At 40.9% G+C, this 13,240-nt stretch overlaps 1 protein-coding gene across 1 annotated transcript in view; it reads right to left on the bottom strand.

Annotated features, from left to right (window-relative positions):
• Positions 1 to 13,240, bottom strand: part of LOC141522654 (cadherin-23-like) — a 420,576-nt gene that overhangs the window by 46,561 nt on the left and 360,775 nt on the right. Inside the window, exons 12-13 of the mRNA XM_074236182.1 lie at positions 6,873 to 7,022; positions 5,333 to 5,491 (exon numbers count right to left, since the gene is read on the bottom strand). Coding sequence (XP_074092283.1) covers positions 5,333 to 5,491; positions 6,873 to 7,022 — 309 coding nt within the window. The remainder of the gene's footprint in view (positions 1 to 5,332; positions 5,492 to 6,872; positions 7,023 to 13,240) is intronic.

Genomic DNA, 13,240 nt, shown 5'->3' with positions numbered 1-13,240 from the left:
GGTAATTATTAAGTGTTTGAGGTCAGATTTGAACTCAGGTACTCCTGACTCCAGGGCCGGTGCTCTATCCACTGTGCCCCCTAGCCAGCCCTTTGACCTTGCCATTTGATGTTATTCAGAAATACCTCCCCTTACCCCTCCATATGATGCCTGCTAGCACAATGGCATAATGCTTAGCTCATAGTAAATGACTGACCGACTGCAAGGCTGCCCATGCAAAAGAAGATCTTGGGCTCAGCATGCACCCTGAGGGAATTGCCACAGTGGGTCAGGACAGTTGGCACAGCCCAGAATTCCATCATTCAATAGTCCCAAGTGATTATCCAAGGGGCCATCTTGAGCTATCCAGAATCAGTAGATATCTCCCCATATTTGGACATCTCACATAATCAGTCTCATCACTTTTCATTTCCAGAGGATTCATAACTAAGAGGATTCCTGATCTTTTCCAACAGAGCTGCTTAATTTTACATATGAGGAAACAGTCTTGTAATCTACCTCTAGTTTCATTGCTAATTAGTTATATATCTTTGAGAGAAATCCCTACATGTCTGTGGGTCTCATTTTTATCCCAAATAAAATGAGACCGTTAGACTAGGTGAACTTTGAGGCCATTTTTAGCAAATGAATCCAAGTGATTCCATCCGATTCTCTCTCCACTCTTCCAGGCCACCTCTTTCTTTGTTTAGATTAAGGGAGGAGAAGATCTAGTTAGCTTTCTTCAGGGCACTGGCCATAATGGTCCATTGGGGTGTGCCTCAGTCCTTCACTATTGGATGTACCCAGGCTTCACTGGACTACCTTTTAAAGGGTTGTCTTGCCTTGCAATTTCAGTCCCTCCAGGAGAAAAGCTATCTCTCTGCCTCGAGGCAGATCCGGGGCTCCCCAGTAGCTGGAGGGGAGATAGTTTAGGGGTGGGCCACAACTCTCTAGAGGTGAGTGTGCTAACAAATCCAAGTCAGTTTCTCATCCTGAATAATCCTACTTCTCTTTCTGAGTAGGGGGTGAGGATATACACGCAAATAGATGGTGCTTTAAAGGTTACAGATTGTATGTAAAATAGTATTTTCTTTGTTCATCACAACAATCCTATGAGGTAAGTGATATTATTATCTCCATTTTACAGATGAGGTACCAAGCCTAGGGTCATTTTAGTTAATAAGTGGATGAGGTCAGATTCAGAGCTTCTTAAATGTTAAGGCCAGCACTATCTACTATGACATATTGCTTCTATAGATAGAAAGGAAGACTGAGTTGAGAAGGATTTGGGGGGGGGTTAATTCCACCCCTGGAATATTTCTTCTATTTTTCTCTTACTCTCTATTCCCAGTATCATCTCAGTAGGATAAACCCTAATTTCTAGCTGCCTTCCCAACTTTACCATTTTCCTTGTCCAAGTCCTCATTCATAAAATTTCCAGAATAAAGTTTTTACAGATATCTGGGCCCATAACTCTTCTGCTCAAAATATCTTCATCACCCCTAGAGCCTACTAAATTTAATTAAAACTTATTTTGCTGGCATTCAAAGCCCCTTACAATCTGGAAAGTTCCCAAAGTTGTTTCACATTACTAATCCTTTCCACTCACATGTTATAATTTTCACAATTTGTTTTTTTTTTTCAGTCATGTCTATCTCTTCATAATTCTGTTTGGGGTTTTCTTGGCAAAGATCCTAGAATGGTTTGCCATTTCCTTCTCCAGATCATTTTACAGATGAGGAAACTGAGGCAAACAGATTTACAAAGTTAATTTAATGTCTGAGGTGAGATTTGAACTCAGGCATAGGAGTTTTCCTAACTCCAGGTCCAGTTTTCTATACACTGGGTCATCTAGTTACCCAAATCCCCGTTAAGCATACTATAAATCTCGTTGCCTTTGTTTGTACTATTGTCTTTGTTTTTTGGTGAAATGAGTTCAGGCAGTCGACAAACTCTTATTTGGATATGAAAATTTGCCCTAATGATTCTTATTTGATGAATTCTTATATCCATTCTTTCCCAGGTTCATGGCAAAAATCTCTGAACCTAATGTCTTAAGCTAATAATAAACTAATAAGGTGTTCAATAGGAGTTTATGCTGTTGTTCTTAAACATAAGCTTTGGGGCTAATTTTCTTCCTCCATGGAAACTCTAGAATACTGGGTTCTAGCTACTGAAAGGTTCAGTGTAAGACCTGTCCTTTCTAGCATGGGAGAGTGTCATGGACTCAAGGTCTAAAAGTTAGAATGGACCTCAGAGGTCATCTTGGAGGCAATATGGAATGATGGAAAGACTCCTGCCTCTGGAGTCAGAGAATTTGGGTTCAAATTCTGCATCTGGAACTCATTCATAGAAGGACCTTCACTATTGATCCTCTAACCATCCTGGTCATGCTCCTGTGGACATACACTAGCCTAATCCTGAAAACATTCCCAAAATGTCTTATCCCAAATGGAATGAAGTGGAGCAAGATGGGAACCTCCCTCCCCCTTTCTCATTATTGATCTTCTATTGATCACCTTCTCAACTCAGTCTTCCTTCCTATCTAGAGAGGCAGTGTGTCATAGTAGATAGTGTTGGCCTTAATAGTTAAGAAGCTCTGAATCTGACCTCATCCACTTGCAACTAAAATAACCTTAGGTTTGGTACCTCAGTTTCTTCAACTGTAAAATGGAGATAATAATATCACTTACCTCATAGGATTGTTGTGATGAACAAAGAAAATAACATTTTACAAACACTCAGCACCATCTATTGAGTGTATATATATATATATATATGTATATACATATATATTATTATTACATCAGCTGCTATTGCTGTCATGTAATTCCACTGGGTCACATTGAGCTTGGACTCCATTAAACCCTTCAGGTCCTTTACACATGCACCGTCATGGTTGTCCTCAGCACTGAAATTAATTTAACTCAAAAAAAGGATGCTGTAGTGCCCTTGGCAAGAGTGTCAAAATGGGGGACTCTTTTACTGACATAAATTGAACCTCACTAAGATAATAAGCTACAAATAAGATGCCCGAGGAGAGGGAAATCCTCGTGCTGATGAAATCACAGGTCTGAAATGATGGAAAAGGACTCAGATCACTAGGAAATGGGAACTCTCTGTAGGTGTCTCTCTGTCACATAGGATATCTGGGCGGTGTCAAGACCCAAAGTTATGTGAAGATTAACAATGATGATTCCCTTTGCAGGCCTCCTCCAGGATCCAAAGCACATGACAAGTGGTCAGAATGTCCAACTCTGTTGCAGAGGCATGAGAGGAAGTCCTCTGCTCACATAGCAAATTTTAGTGCCCAGGTTCCCAAACTCTGAGTTTTTCTTAACTCTTTCCTCTCCCTTACCCTTCATATCCAATCAATAGGCAAGTCTTGTTGATTCCACCATCATCACCTCTCCCTCTCTCCCCTCACAGAGTCACCATACTAGGTTAGGACCTCATCACCATTCACTTGTACTCTTACAATATCTCTTAATTGGCCTCCCTGTAATCAGTCTCTCCCCTCTCTAATCCATCTTCATGCACTTTCCAAATTGCTATTCTGGAAGCGTGAGTCTGACCATATCACTTGCATATACATCAGTGGTTCTCAAACACTCTAGGCAAACCACAAAAACTCTTCACTTTGGCATTCAAAAACCTTCCCGATCTGATTCCAGGTCACTACTCTCCTTGATCCATTTTATGTTACAGCCCAATTGGTCTGCCTACCTTTGCCCACACTTAGTATTCCACCTCCTGTTTTGATGCCATTCTCATCCCTAGAATGCACTCTCTGTCCACCTCCGTCTCTAAGAAATTTGGGCTTCCTTTGAGGACAAAATTAGACACCATATTGCATGGGAAGTCTATCCTCATGTCCTCAATTGGTAGGACTTTTCCCCTCAGAATGAATAACAAAGTATCTCTGAAGCACCTATTACGAAGATACAATCTAATGGTGAGACAAACACATGAAGAGGAAGGGAGAGGGAGAGGAGGCAATGTGTATGTGTGTGTGTGTGTGTGTGTGTGTGTGTGTGTGTGTGTATCCTCAGTATCTAACACGATTTCTAGTGCACAGTAGACTCAATAAATTTCTGTACAATGAATGAATGAATGAATGAATATAATCCGCACTCCAGAACTGAGCATAGTCAAGGATGTGCCAACAGCCATCCCCAGACTCTCCTCATACAACAGCATTTCATATTTGGTCTGGAGGCCCTAGGTGGCATCACACACAGGTTGATTTATGGCAGGGGCAAGCTTTAGTGAAGGTTGGCAGAGCCAGAGGGTGGGGGAGGTAAAACAACCAATGGCAACACAGACTTATTGTTTAGTGTCTGACAGTCTGACTAGCTAAACATCTGTTTGAAATATTAATAACTGTCAGATGGGAAGCGCCTGGGGGCTCAATAGAGTTTCATACCATCTGTCTGTAGAGTAAACACACTTATAAGCGTAGGACCCCATGAGCCAAAGAGGCATTCTCCTGCCTCTGCTTAGGGGTGGGAGTGGGGAAACTGAAGAAAGGGAATGAGAACATTCATATATATGTCTGAATTTGGGACTAAGGGGAAAACAAGAGGAGGCTTGAATGAATTGAAGAGGGAGAAAATATAGATCAGAGTCACTATAAGATCACCTATTTGGAGCTGGTAACTCCTTCATTTTAGGGAGGATCAGAAAGATGAAGTAATTTGTTCAGGGTCATTCAGGTTGTAGGTAGTAGAGGGTAGTACCCTCTCTAGATGGCCAGGGACCTTTAAACCTCTTATTTGCCTCTACTTTCCTAGAGGTTGTATCCTTAACCAGAGTGGGACCCTATCCCTGGATATCTTTCCAGGTTTATTCCCCAACTGGGCAGATTATCCCATTGCCTTCAGCTTAAAGTTCATTCTGTCTTTAGGATTCTCCTCTTGGATCATCGAATACCATTTGCTCAGTTTTTTCCAGGGATGATCTGGTCTCCAGCAATCAATGGAAATTAACTGAACACATAATCTAGGTTAGTGCTAATACTGGGGGGCTGGAGATGTTCAGAGAAGACTCTAGGTATCTGGGAAAAATTCTGCTGTATGAGGCAGCTAGGTTGTTCAATGGACAACACTGAACTTGGAATCAGAAAGACCTGAACTCAATTCAGTTTGAAACATTGATTAGGTTTGTAACCCTGGGCGTGTCATTTAACCTCTGCCTGCCTTGATTTCCTTGTGAGAATAAAATAATATATTTCACAAATCTTAAAGCACAATAAAAATAATACATCAACAATTATTATTTATTACCAACTTTATCAAATATACTCATCTGGAGGAGATCGCTGACCTTTGAGGAAGAAGACAGGAGGACTTACCAGAACTGTCAGAACTGTTGTCCCTACAGTAACATTCTCATACAGGCTGACATTATAGAGTGGCTGACTGAAGATAGGTCGGTTGTCATTCTCATTGATAAGGGTAATCTTCACCTTGGCATAACCCACATGATCAGGCACACTCTCATTGGCAAACATCTAGACAGAGAGAAGAGAGAAGATGGCTAAGCATTTTACCTCCAAGGCAATCCCTGTTTTCAACCTTTGCTATGTTCCCACTGGGTAAGGAATCATCTATTGATCTCAAACCAAAGTATATACCTACCTGTCTCACTTGGGCTCCTATCCACATACCACACCTCGATGATGGCCTATTTACATTTTTCCAATTGTTACTTTTGCGGGCCTCTCTGGAAAGTTATTTGGATTATTGACCCTGCCTGGCAAGACTGATGGTGGACTGTGTCAGTGGGGAATGTGAGTATCTGGATCTCTACCACTTAGGCTAATAAGGACATATAATGGTCTGTGTTCAGAGAAGGTATAGTTCCCTAATGGCTGCTACCTTGTATTTGGTTGGTTGCTCTTGCTACTGAGGTTCTGAGCTTGAGGAAAGAAAGCAAGGGGGCTTGAGAAAGTGAGGACCTCTCTACTCATTGATTGGTCAATACGTAACTAGGGAAACAGGAATCCTCATCAACATACCTATCCTGGACCACGTGCATCATTCTCTGGATACTTAAGTTCCTGCTTGTGGGGTCTGCTCTGCACTTCTGACCTTGTCATCTCTGCACCCTAGAGTCAGTTACTCTAGACCTGTCCTCTCTGTCTCTCTTCCCTCCTTTACCAAAAAGCCCAAGACCTACTTGGACATGATGCAGTTCTTTGAAGTAGGTTTTGGCTCACCTTTCCCTTTTCATTCTGAACTCACACCTCATTCTTTCAATGTCCTCTTCCCCTTAGCCTTCCAGATAATCTGTGTCTTTATACTTTGCCATCTTGTTATGTCCATTTGTTTCCCATCTCCTATCTTTCCTAGGGTAGTGAGAAGCAAAGGGAGAAATGATATTCACCCTGAAAGAAAGCTCAAGGAGGATGACATCTGGATAGTGAGAGATTTGAGGTATTAGAAGAGACCTTTTAGAATTTTTCTCAACTCACATTCCATAGTCAGTCATCTTTTACTTAACCTATGCATAAAGATCACATACAGCCACCCAGTCATATTTAACTTGATATGTTGCCAGGAATTTGTCCAATGGGTAGAATATTTCTGGGGTGTACTTGGAGCTGCTCTGGCCTCTAACTCCCAAATCATAGTGTTGGGCTGTTACTGTTACTCAGAGGTGTATTCCTCTCGTATCCATCCCTGTGAAGAATCATCCCTTGGTTTGGTCTTACAGAAATTCTCTTATTGTCCTTGGTAAAAGTTAACCTGCTTCAGTCTCATCTACTGCCTGACTCAAGACTATTCCTATTTTAGGTTCTTAGAGATATTAAGGAGGGATGGAGTCCACATAGGCCATTGCCTGAATCTGCAATTGTGCAGCCAAGAGAAAAGGGGGGGGAGGATACTTACATCAAAATCATAACGGGAGACAGTCTCATAGTCCAGTGGCTGGGCCACTCGCATTCGGATGTCAGCCTTCCCCTGGATGGAGGTGGGGGAGACGATGAAGTGGTGGGAGTTGTTTCCCACCAGATATACTTCGAACATGCTGTTGAGGCCCTGGAGAAATGGAAGACAAAGAACTCCATGACACTGTGACATAGGTGACTGGGATACTGGAGCTATAGAGAATATGGGCCAAGGCACAAGCTTGATTTGGAGACCAAAGAGGTCTACACAGAAGGGGAACAAGCAAGGAAGCAACAACAGGCAAAATTGGGCTGGAACAACCTCCTATTGGATTCTGTTCTGAAAAATAGTGTAGGGAATGCAAAAACTGATCTAGGTCTAAACAAGCATTTGGCTTGAGTCTTAAGGTCTCTCCAGCTGAGATTGGCCAAATTCTATCACAAAATAGAAATATGATCCTCTTTTCAGATCCTAGTTGCCAAGACTATATCTATTCCCTTGACATCAATATCAACAACACTGGTCATCAATGGTAACCTTTGTATAACAACCATCACAGGCATTGTGTGCAGTGGTATGGATACTATCAATGTCCTTCTAAAAAGGGGGCAGCTAGGTGAAGCAGCGGGATAGAGCACCAGCCTTGGAGTTAGAAGGAACTGAGTTCAAATTTGGTCTCAGACTCTTGATACTTGCTATCTGTGTGACCTTGGGCAAGTCACTTAACCCCATTACCTTACAAAAACCAAAGGAAAGAAAGAAAAAGAAAAGGATATCAATGAGGATCCCAGAGTCCTTTCTGGGGAGCTGCATCAACTCAGTGATGAAGACCTTGGCTCATGTGAGCTTCTTCATGATAACTTGGCAGGCTGCTTTAACTGGAAGTGATACTGGCTCTCTTGCTATTATTCCTCACATATTATATTCCATCTCTTCATATATATCACACCTTTTCCCTGGGTGTCCTCTCTTCCCTTCCTTTACTAGGGTCTTTCCTCTGAGTTTATCTCCCATTCTCCAATATTTTGTATGGATATAACAGTTTGTGTGTTATCTGTCATGTTAGAATATAAACTCCTTGAAGGGAGGAACACTGGTGTTTTTCCTTCTTATCTGTATATGCACATAGTAAGCACTTTGGAAATGCTTGCTGACTGACTAGCTGCCTGCTTGGGTCTTCCACCTTTTGAGATATGATCTTATTGTACCACCTTTGGACAGATAGTACTAGTGAGGGAGGAAATTTCTTGTTTTGTTGCATGGGTTAGAGTTTTCTGCAAAATGTTCCTTGTTTGACCTGTACAGCATCTACTGGTCTGTAAGAGGAGTACTTATCCCATCCTGGTTCCTACTGACTATCCTCTAGATCCATTCCCTTGTGCACTGCTGCATGTGGTAGTGGATGGTAGACACCATGTGTGGATGGGGTCATGGAAAGCTTCATCTCTCTCAATAATATGACTTTTCTCCTGGAAGTCTCATTCAGAAAAGGATGTAAATAGGTGCCTCTTGGAGAGTGAGGGACAAGCATAAAGAACACTCTTGCTATTATACAAGTAAATATAATGTCTGTCAGTAAGTCACTTGAGTCCTCATCACTCCATGCAGGCAAAGGGCACATGTGGGGCCAAGCTTTCCTCGGGTCTCAGAAGCAAGCATATGCTTATCTATGTTTTTTGTTGTTTAGTCAACTTTTTGTGATCCTACTTGGAATTTTTTTGGCAAAGATGCTAGAGTGCTTTGCCATTTCCTTCTCCAGCTCATGTGACAGATGAGGAAAGTGAGGCAAACAGGGTTAAGTGACTTGCCTAGGGTTATATACCTAGTCATTATCTGAGGCCAGATTTGAATTTCTGACTCCAGGCCCTGTACTCTAACTTCTGTGTCCTCTCCATAGTATAGGGAAACAACTCTGGTCTCAGTCTTAGGAAGTCTGTTTCTTAATCTTGCCTCTGATTTTTATTAGGTGGTGGGCAAAACATTCAAGTTCTCTAAGGCTCAATTTCTTCATCTCTAAAGTAGGCATAAGGATGCTTGTACCATACTGTCCTTACAGGGTTGTGAGAAAAACCACTTTGTGGATTTTAAAGCACTATGAATTTTTTGTTATTACTCTCATTATCAATAAATTGATGTTTGTCAAATCAAATTGTTAAATTTCATAGGGCATGCCATCTGGTCTAGATAATCAACCTTGGTAGTTAGTATATATGTTGAGGCTGCCTTAGATAAGATCCTGCCTGGGTTCCCTTGGCCCTCTCCTGACTCTGCTCAATCCTCTGTGGAGACCTGTCCCCCAGGACAGTTGGTGGTTGCTGGACACTCTTTTATTTCCCTCCCCTTCTAGGAGTATAACAGTGTGACCTGGTATAGATCCTGGCGGTCAAACTCTCTGGTGCTAACAGAAGAATTTTCAATTTTACCCCTTGTGGACTCCATCCTGTTAGGAAGGGGATCAATTAAATGCCCGAAGGGTCACTAATAGCTAAAACTGCCAGAGCGTGACAGTACTAAGCAGGTGACAGGGACAGAGAATCTCTCTCTTTCTCCCTCTCCCCTCTCCCGGACCCAAAGCCCAGTTCTTCACTGGGAGGGCCTTTAGAAAGAGTGAGCTGTGAATGAGGTGCTCCTATAACTCCAGTCTCACATGGGAAATACTCCAGGCCTCTGGAGACCCTTTTGCAGAGATAAGGGAAGGGGTGAGACTTGGGTAAAGACACTTTATTACCTGATCCCTTTTCTAACCCAGTTCTTCCTATCAGGTCTCTAAGTTACTTACCATGGTCTCCAAATGATAATGGATTTAAAAGTAGTGAGAGAAAGAATGAGACAGATAGACAGACAAAGAGTCAAGATAGAGAGACAAGCCAGAGAAACAAGACAGAGGGAGACAAAAAAGGGAGAAAAGACAAATAGATTAAAGGCAGAGACACAGAGACACAAGACAGACAGACAAAATGGACAGATAAAACACACAGACAAGATAAAGACAAGAGAGAGAAAAAAGACAAGAGACAAAGAGAGACAAGACAGAGGCAAGACAAAATCAAGATGAAAGAAGGCAGAGAGACAAGTTAGAGACAGAAAGACAGAGAGATAGCACAGAGAAACACAACAAAGAGTAGATACAAGACAGAGACAAAATAGAGAAACAAGAACAGTAACTTATGGGGGAGTTTAAGTAAGGGTACAGGAGATATTACATGGTTGCACCCCCTCTGTCCCAATTCCCTTGGGAAGCAGCTTTGGAGACACTGATCAGTAGTCTATATTAGAACAGGAGGAAGACTGAAGAACTACTCCATACCTCCAGTACCCAAGTAAACCCTCAGGTTCAGTTTCTTCTAAGTCATGGCTGCCCATGTGCCAAAGACTTTTTGGCTCACCCTTATCCTGGTTAATTAAAATTTTAATTCTAATAGTAATAATTATATTTAAATATATACGTATCTATTTATTACCAATGACTCCCAGAGTGATTTCCTTAGTACTATGATAAAGATTACACAAGCATTCTTATCCTCATTTACAGAAGAGAAAAAATTTAACTCGAAAAAGTGGTGTGGCACGAAGATAGATGGACAGAGAGAGAAATGGAGATGCAGGTTGACAGATAGATAGATAAATAGACTGACATGTATCCAAATAGATATGGTTAGATAGATGACAGATAGATCAACATGCAGACAGACAAATCGATTGATAGATAATAGATAGGTTGAGAATTTATTAAGAAATTTCTATGCATCAAACACTGTGTTAAGTCCTGGGGATTCAAAAAGAAGCAAATGAGTCCTCAAGGAATTGACATTCTGATCAGAAAAGAGAGAAGACAAAGGGGAACTGGAACAAAAAACAAAAATAAAATAAAATAAATAGGTGCCAAGAAGATGGCAGGGCTTAGAAAGGGTGGTTAGGGAATAATATAATAGTTTTTTTTTCTGGACAAGATAAGGTAAGACATCACTGACATCCCAGTTCAATGGTCCAGTGGAGAGTCCTCACTTTGGAAACAAAGGGAGTGAGTTTGAATCCTGCTTCTATCATTCCCTGTGAGATCCTGTACCTCATTTTCTTCATCTATGAAATGGAGTTGCACTTGATGGCTTCTCAGATCTCTTCGAGCTTTGAATTCATGATCTGATGATTCAAAACTTGCTCATGTTTATAAAACATAGTAAGTTGCAATGCTGGGACTTATAGGTTTGATGCTAGTGCCTTTTTCAGGCTAGGCACAGGGGGTATAAAGAGGACAGAAGGTCATGGACTCTGCTCTCAAGGAGACTTCCAAGTTCATTGGGGTGGGTTGGGGGACAGTGGGCATACATACATAGACCAATAGCTACAAACCAAGAGAAGTACTATAGGAAATTTGCTCTAATAGGATTTGAGGAAGGGAAGATTTTTTGGGAGAAGACTTGGCTTCTTAATCCTTAATTATTTCTTTTCTTACTCTACCATGTCACTGAAACTGTTCTGTGCTAGGTGATCAATGACCTTTTAACATCTATATCTAAAGATCTCTTTCCTGTCTTCATTCTGACATCTCTTTTGCTTTTGCCTCTGTCAACTATAGCCTCCTTTGGGATAGTCCCTTTCTTTCTTGGCTTCTGGGTCATCTCTCTCTCTCTCTCTCTCTCTCTCTCTCTCTCTCTCTCTCTCTCTCTCTCTCTCTCTCTCCTCCTGACTATCTCTGTTCATTCTTAGTCTCCTTTGCTGGATGGTGATCCATTCATCTCAGATTCTCTGTGAGTAGTTGTCTGAGGCACTATCCTAGATCCTCTTCTGGCCTTATATTCTCTGCCTTGGTGATTTCAAATGTTCCCACAGACTCAATTAAGATCTTAAAAAAATTTGTATAGCCAACCCTTCTATTTCTCCATATTGTCTAAAAGCTCAAACCATGCATACCCCCATGGATATCAAGATATATCCCAAGTAGAACTTGTTCTCTTCCCAACCAACCCCCTTTTCCTTTCAAACACTGACTCTTGATGGCCTCACTGTTCTTCTCATCATTTAAGTTCACAATTTGGGGGCTTTGAGGACTCTTTCCTCTCCTACCACATTCAATCAGCTGCCAAATCTTGTTAACACTGCTTCCACCACATCTTTTGTATCTGTCCTCTTCTTTCTATTACACAGATACCCTATCCTCCTGGTTAGGCCCTCATCACCTTTTCCCTGGATTATTTCAACAGCATCTTAGCTGTTCTTAGTCTATTTCCTCTTGAATCTATCATCTCCATAGCTACCAAAATAATATTCCAAAAGCATAAGTCTGACCATGTCCCTTCCTTATCTGTGAAACATTAGTGATCATTCATATTGCCTATGAGATAAAATATCATCTTCATTGCCTGGCATTCAAGGCCCTTCCCAGTATGACTTCCAATAATAATAATGACAATTTATATAGTGTGCTTTCAAGATTGCAAAGCACTATATATGAAAATATAAATATATAATATATAAATTTATATATTATAATTTTATGACATATATAAATTTATATAAATAAAAATATATTAATATATAAAAGCTAATTTGAGCCTCTTGACAATCTCATAAAGTTGATAATGTTGTTATTCATACTATTTTTATATCTGAGGAAACTGAGATTCTAAAAAAGGAAGAGATTTGTCTAGGGTGAGTTGATTGCAAAGTATCCAAGGCAGGATTTGAACTGAACTATTGACCAAAGGATGAGGAAAGAAAGAAAGAAAAAAGGAAAAGAGACAAAGAAAGAAGGGAAAAAAGAAAAATGAAAAAAGAATAAAGCAAGATAAACAAAATGAAAGAAGGAAAGTGAAAAAAAGAAGGGAGAAAGGAAGGAAGAATAGAAGAGAAAAGAAAAAGGAAAGGAAGGAAAAGAAAGGAAGGAAAGAAGGAGGAAGATAAAAAAGAAAAAGAAAAATAAGCAAAGGAAGGAAAGAAAAGAGGAAACAAGGAAGGAAGAAAAAAGGAAGAAAGGAAGAAGGAAGAGAAGAAGGAAAGAAGGAAGAATCATTTTGACATTAGACATTTGGTTAGAGAATGGAGTCCACTCAATGAATGAAGAATACTTATGACAGCCATGTTGATAACATGAAAATTAATTCAGTGAAGATCAAACAATTTGATAGGATTAAGCAGCAACTTCCTAGCTGAGATGAGTTTTGAGCTGAGTGTGAGAGGAAAGGAAGAGCACATGGAGATTATCAGAAAGTGTTCCAGGTGGACAGAACAACCTGGACAAGAACTGAGGTGGGCGAGGAAACAGTAACCTGGAAAGCAAGTGACTGGGCTGAGGTGGAAGGCCTCGGGGGTGGGGGGTCAAGTTATGGAGTGGTGGCCTTAGGGGTCTGTCTGAGTACTTTGGTGGTCTA

This window comes from Macrotis lagotis, chromosome 4 (genome assembly GCF_037893015.1).
Source record: "Macrotis lagotis isolate mMagLag1 chromosome 4, bilby.v1.9.chrom.fasta, whole genome shotgun sequence".
Classification (NCBI taxonomy): domain Eukaryota; kingdom Metazoa; phylum Chordata; class Mammalia; order Peramelemorphia; family Peramelidae; genus Macrotis; species Macrotis lagotis.
Note: the sequence above shows the minus strand (reverse complement) of the source record. Positions and strands in the feature narration are given on the sequence as shown.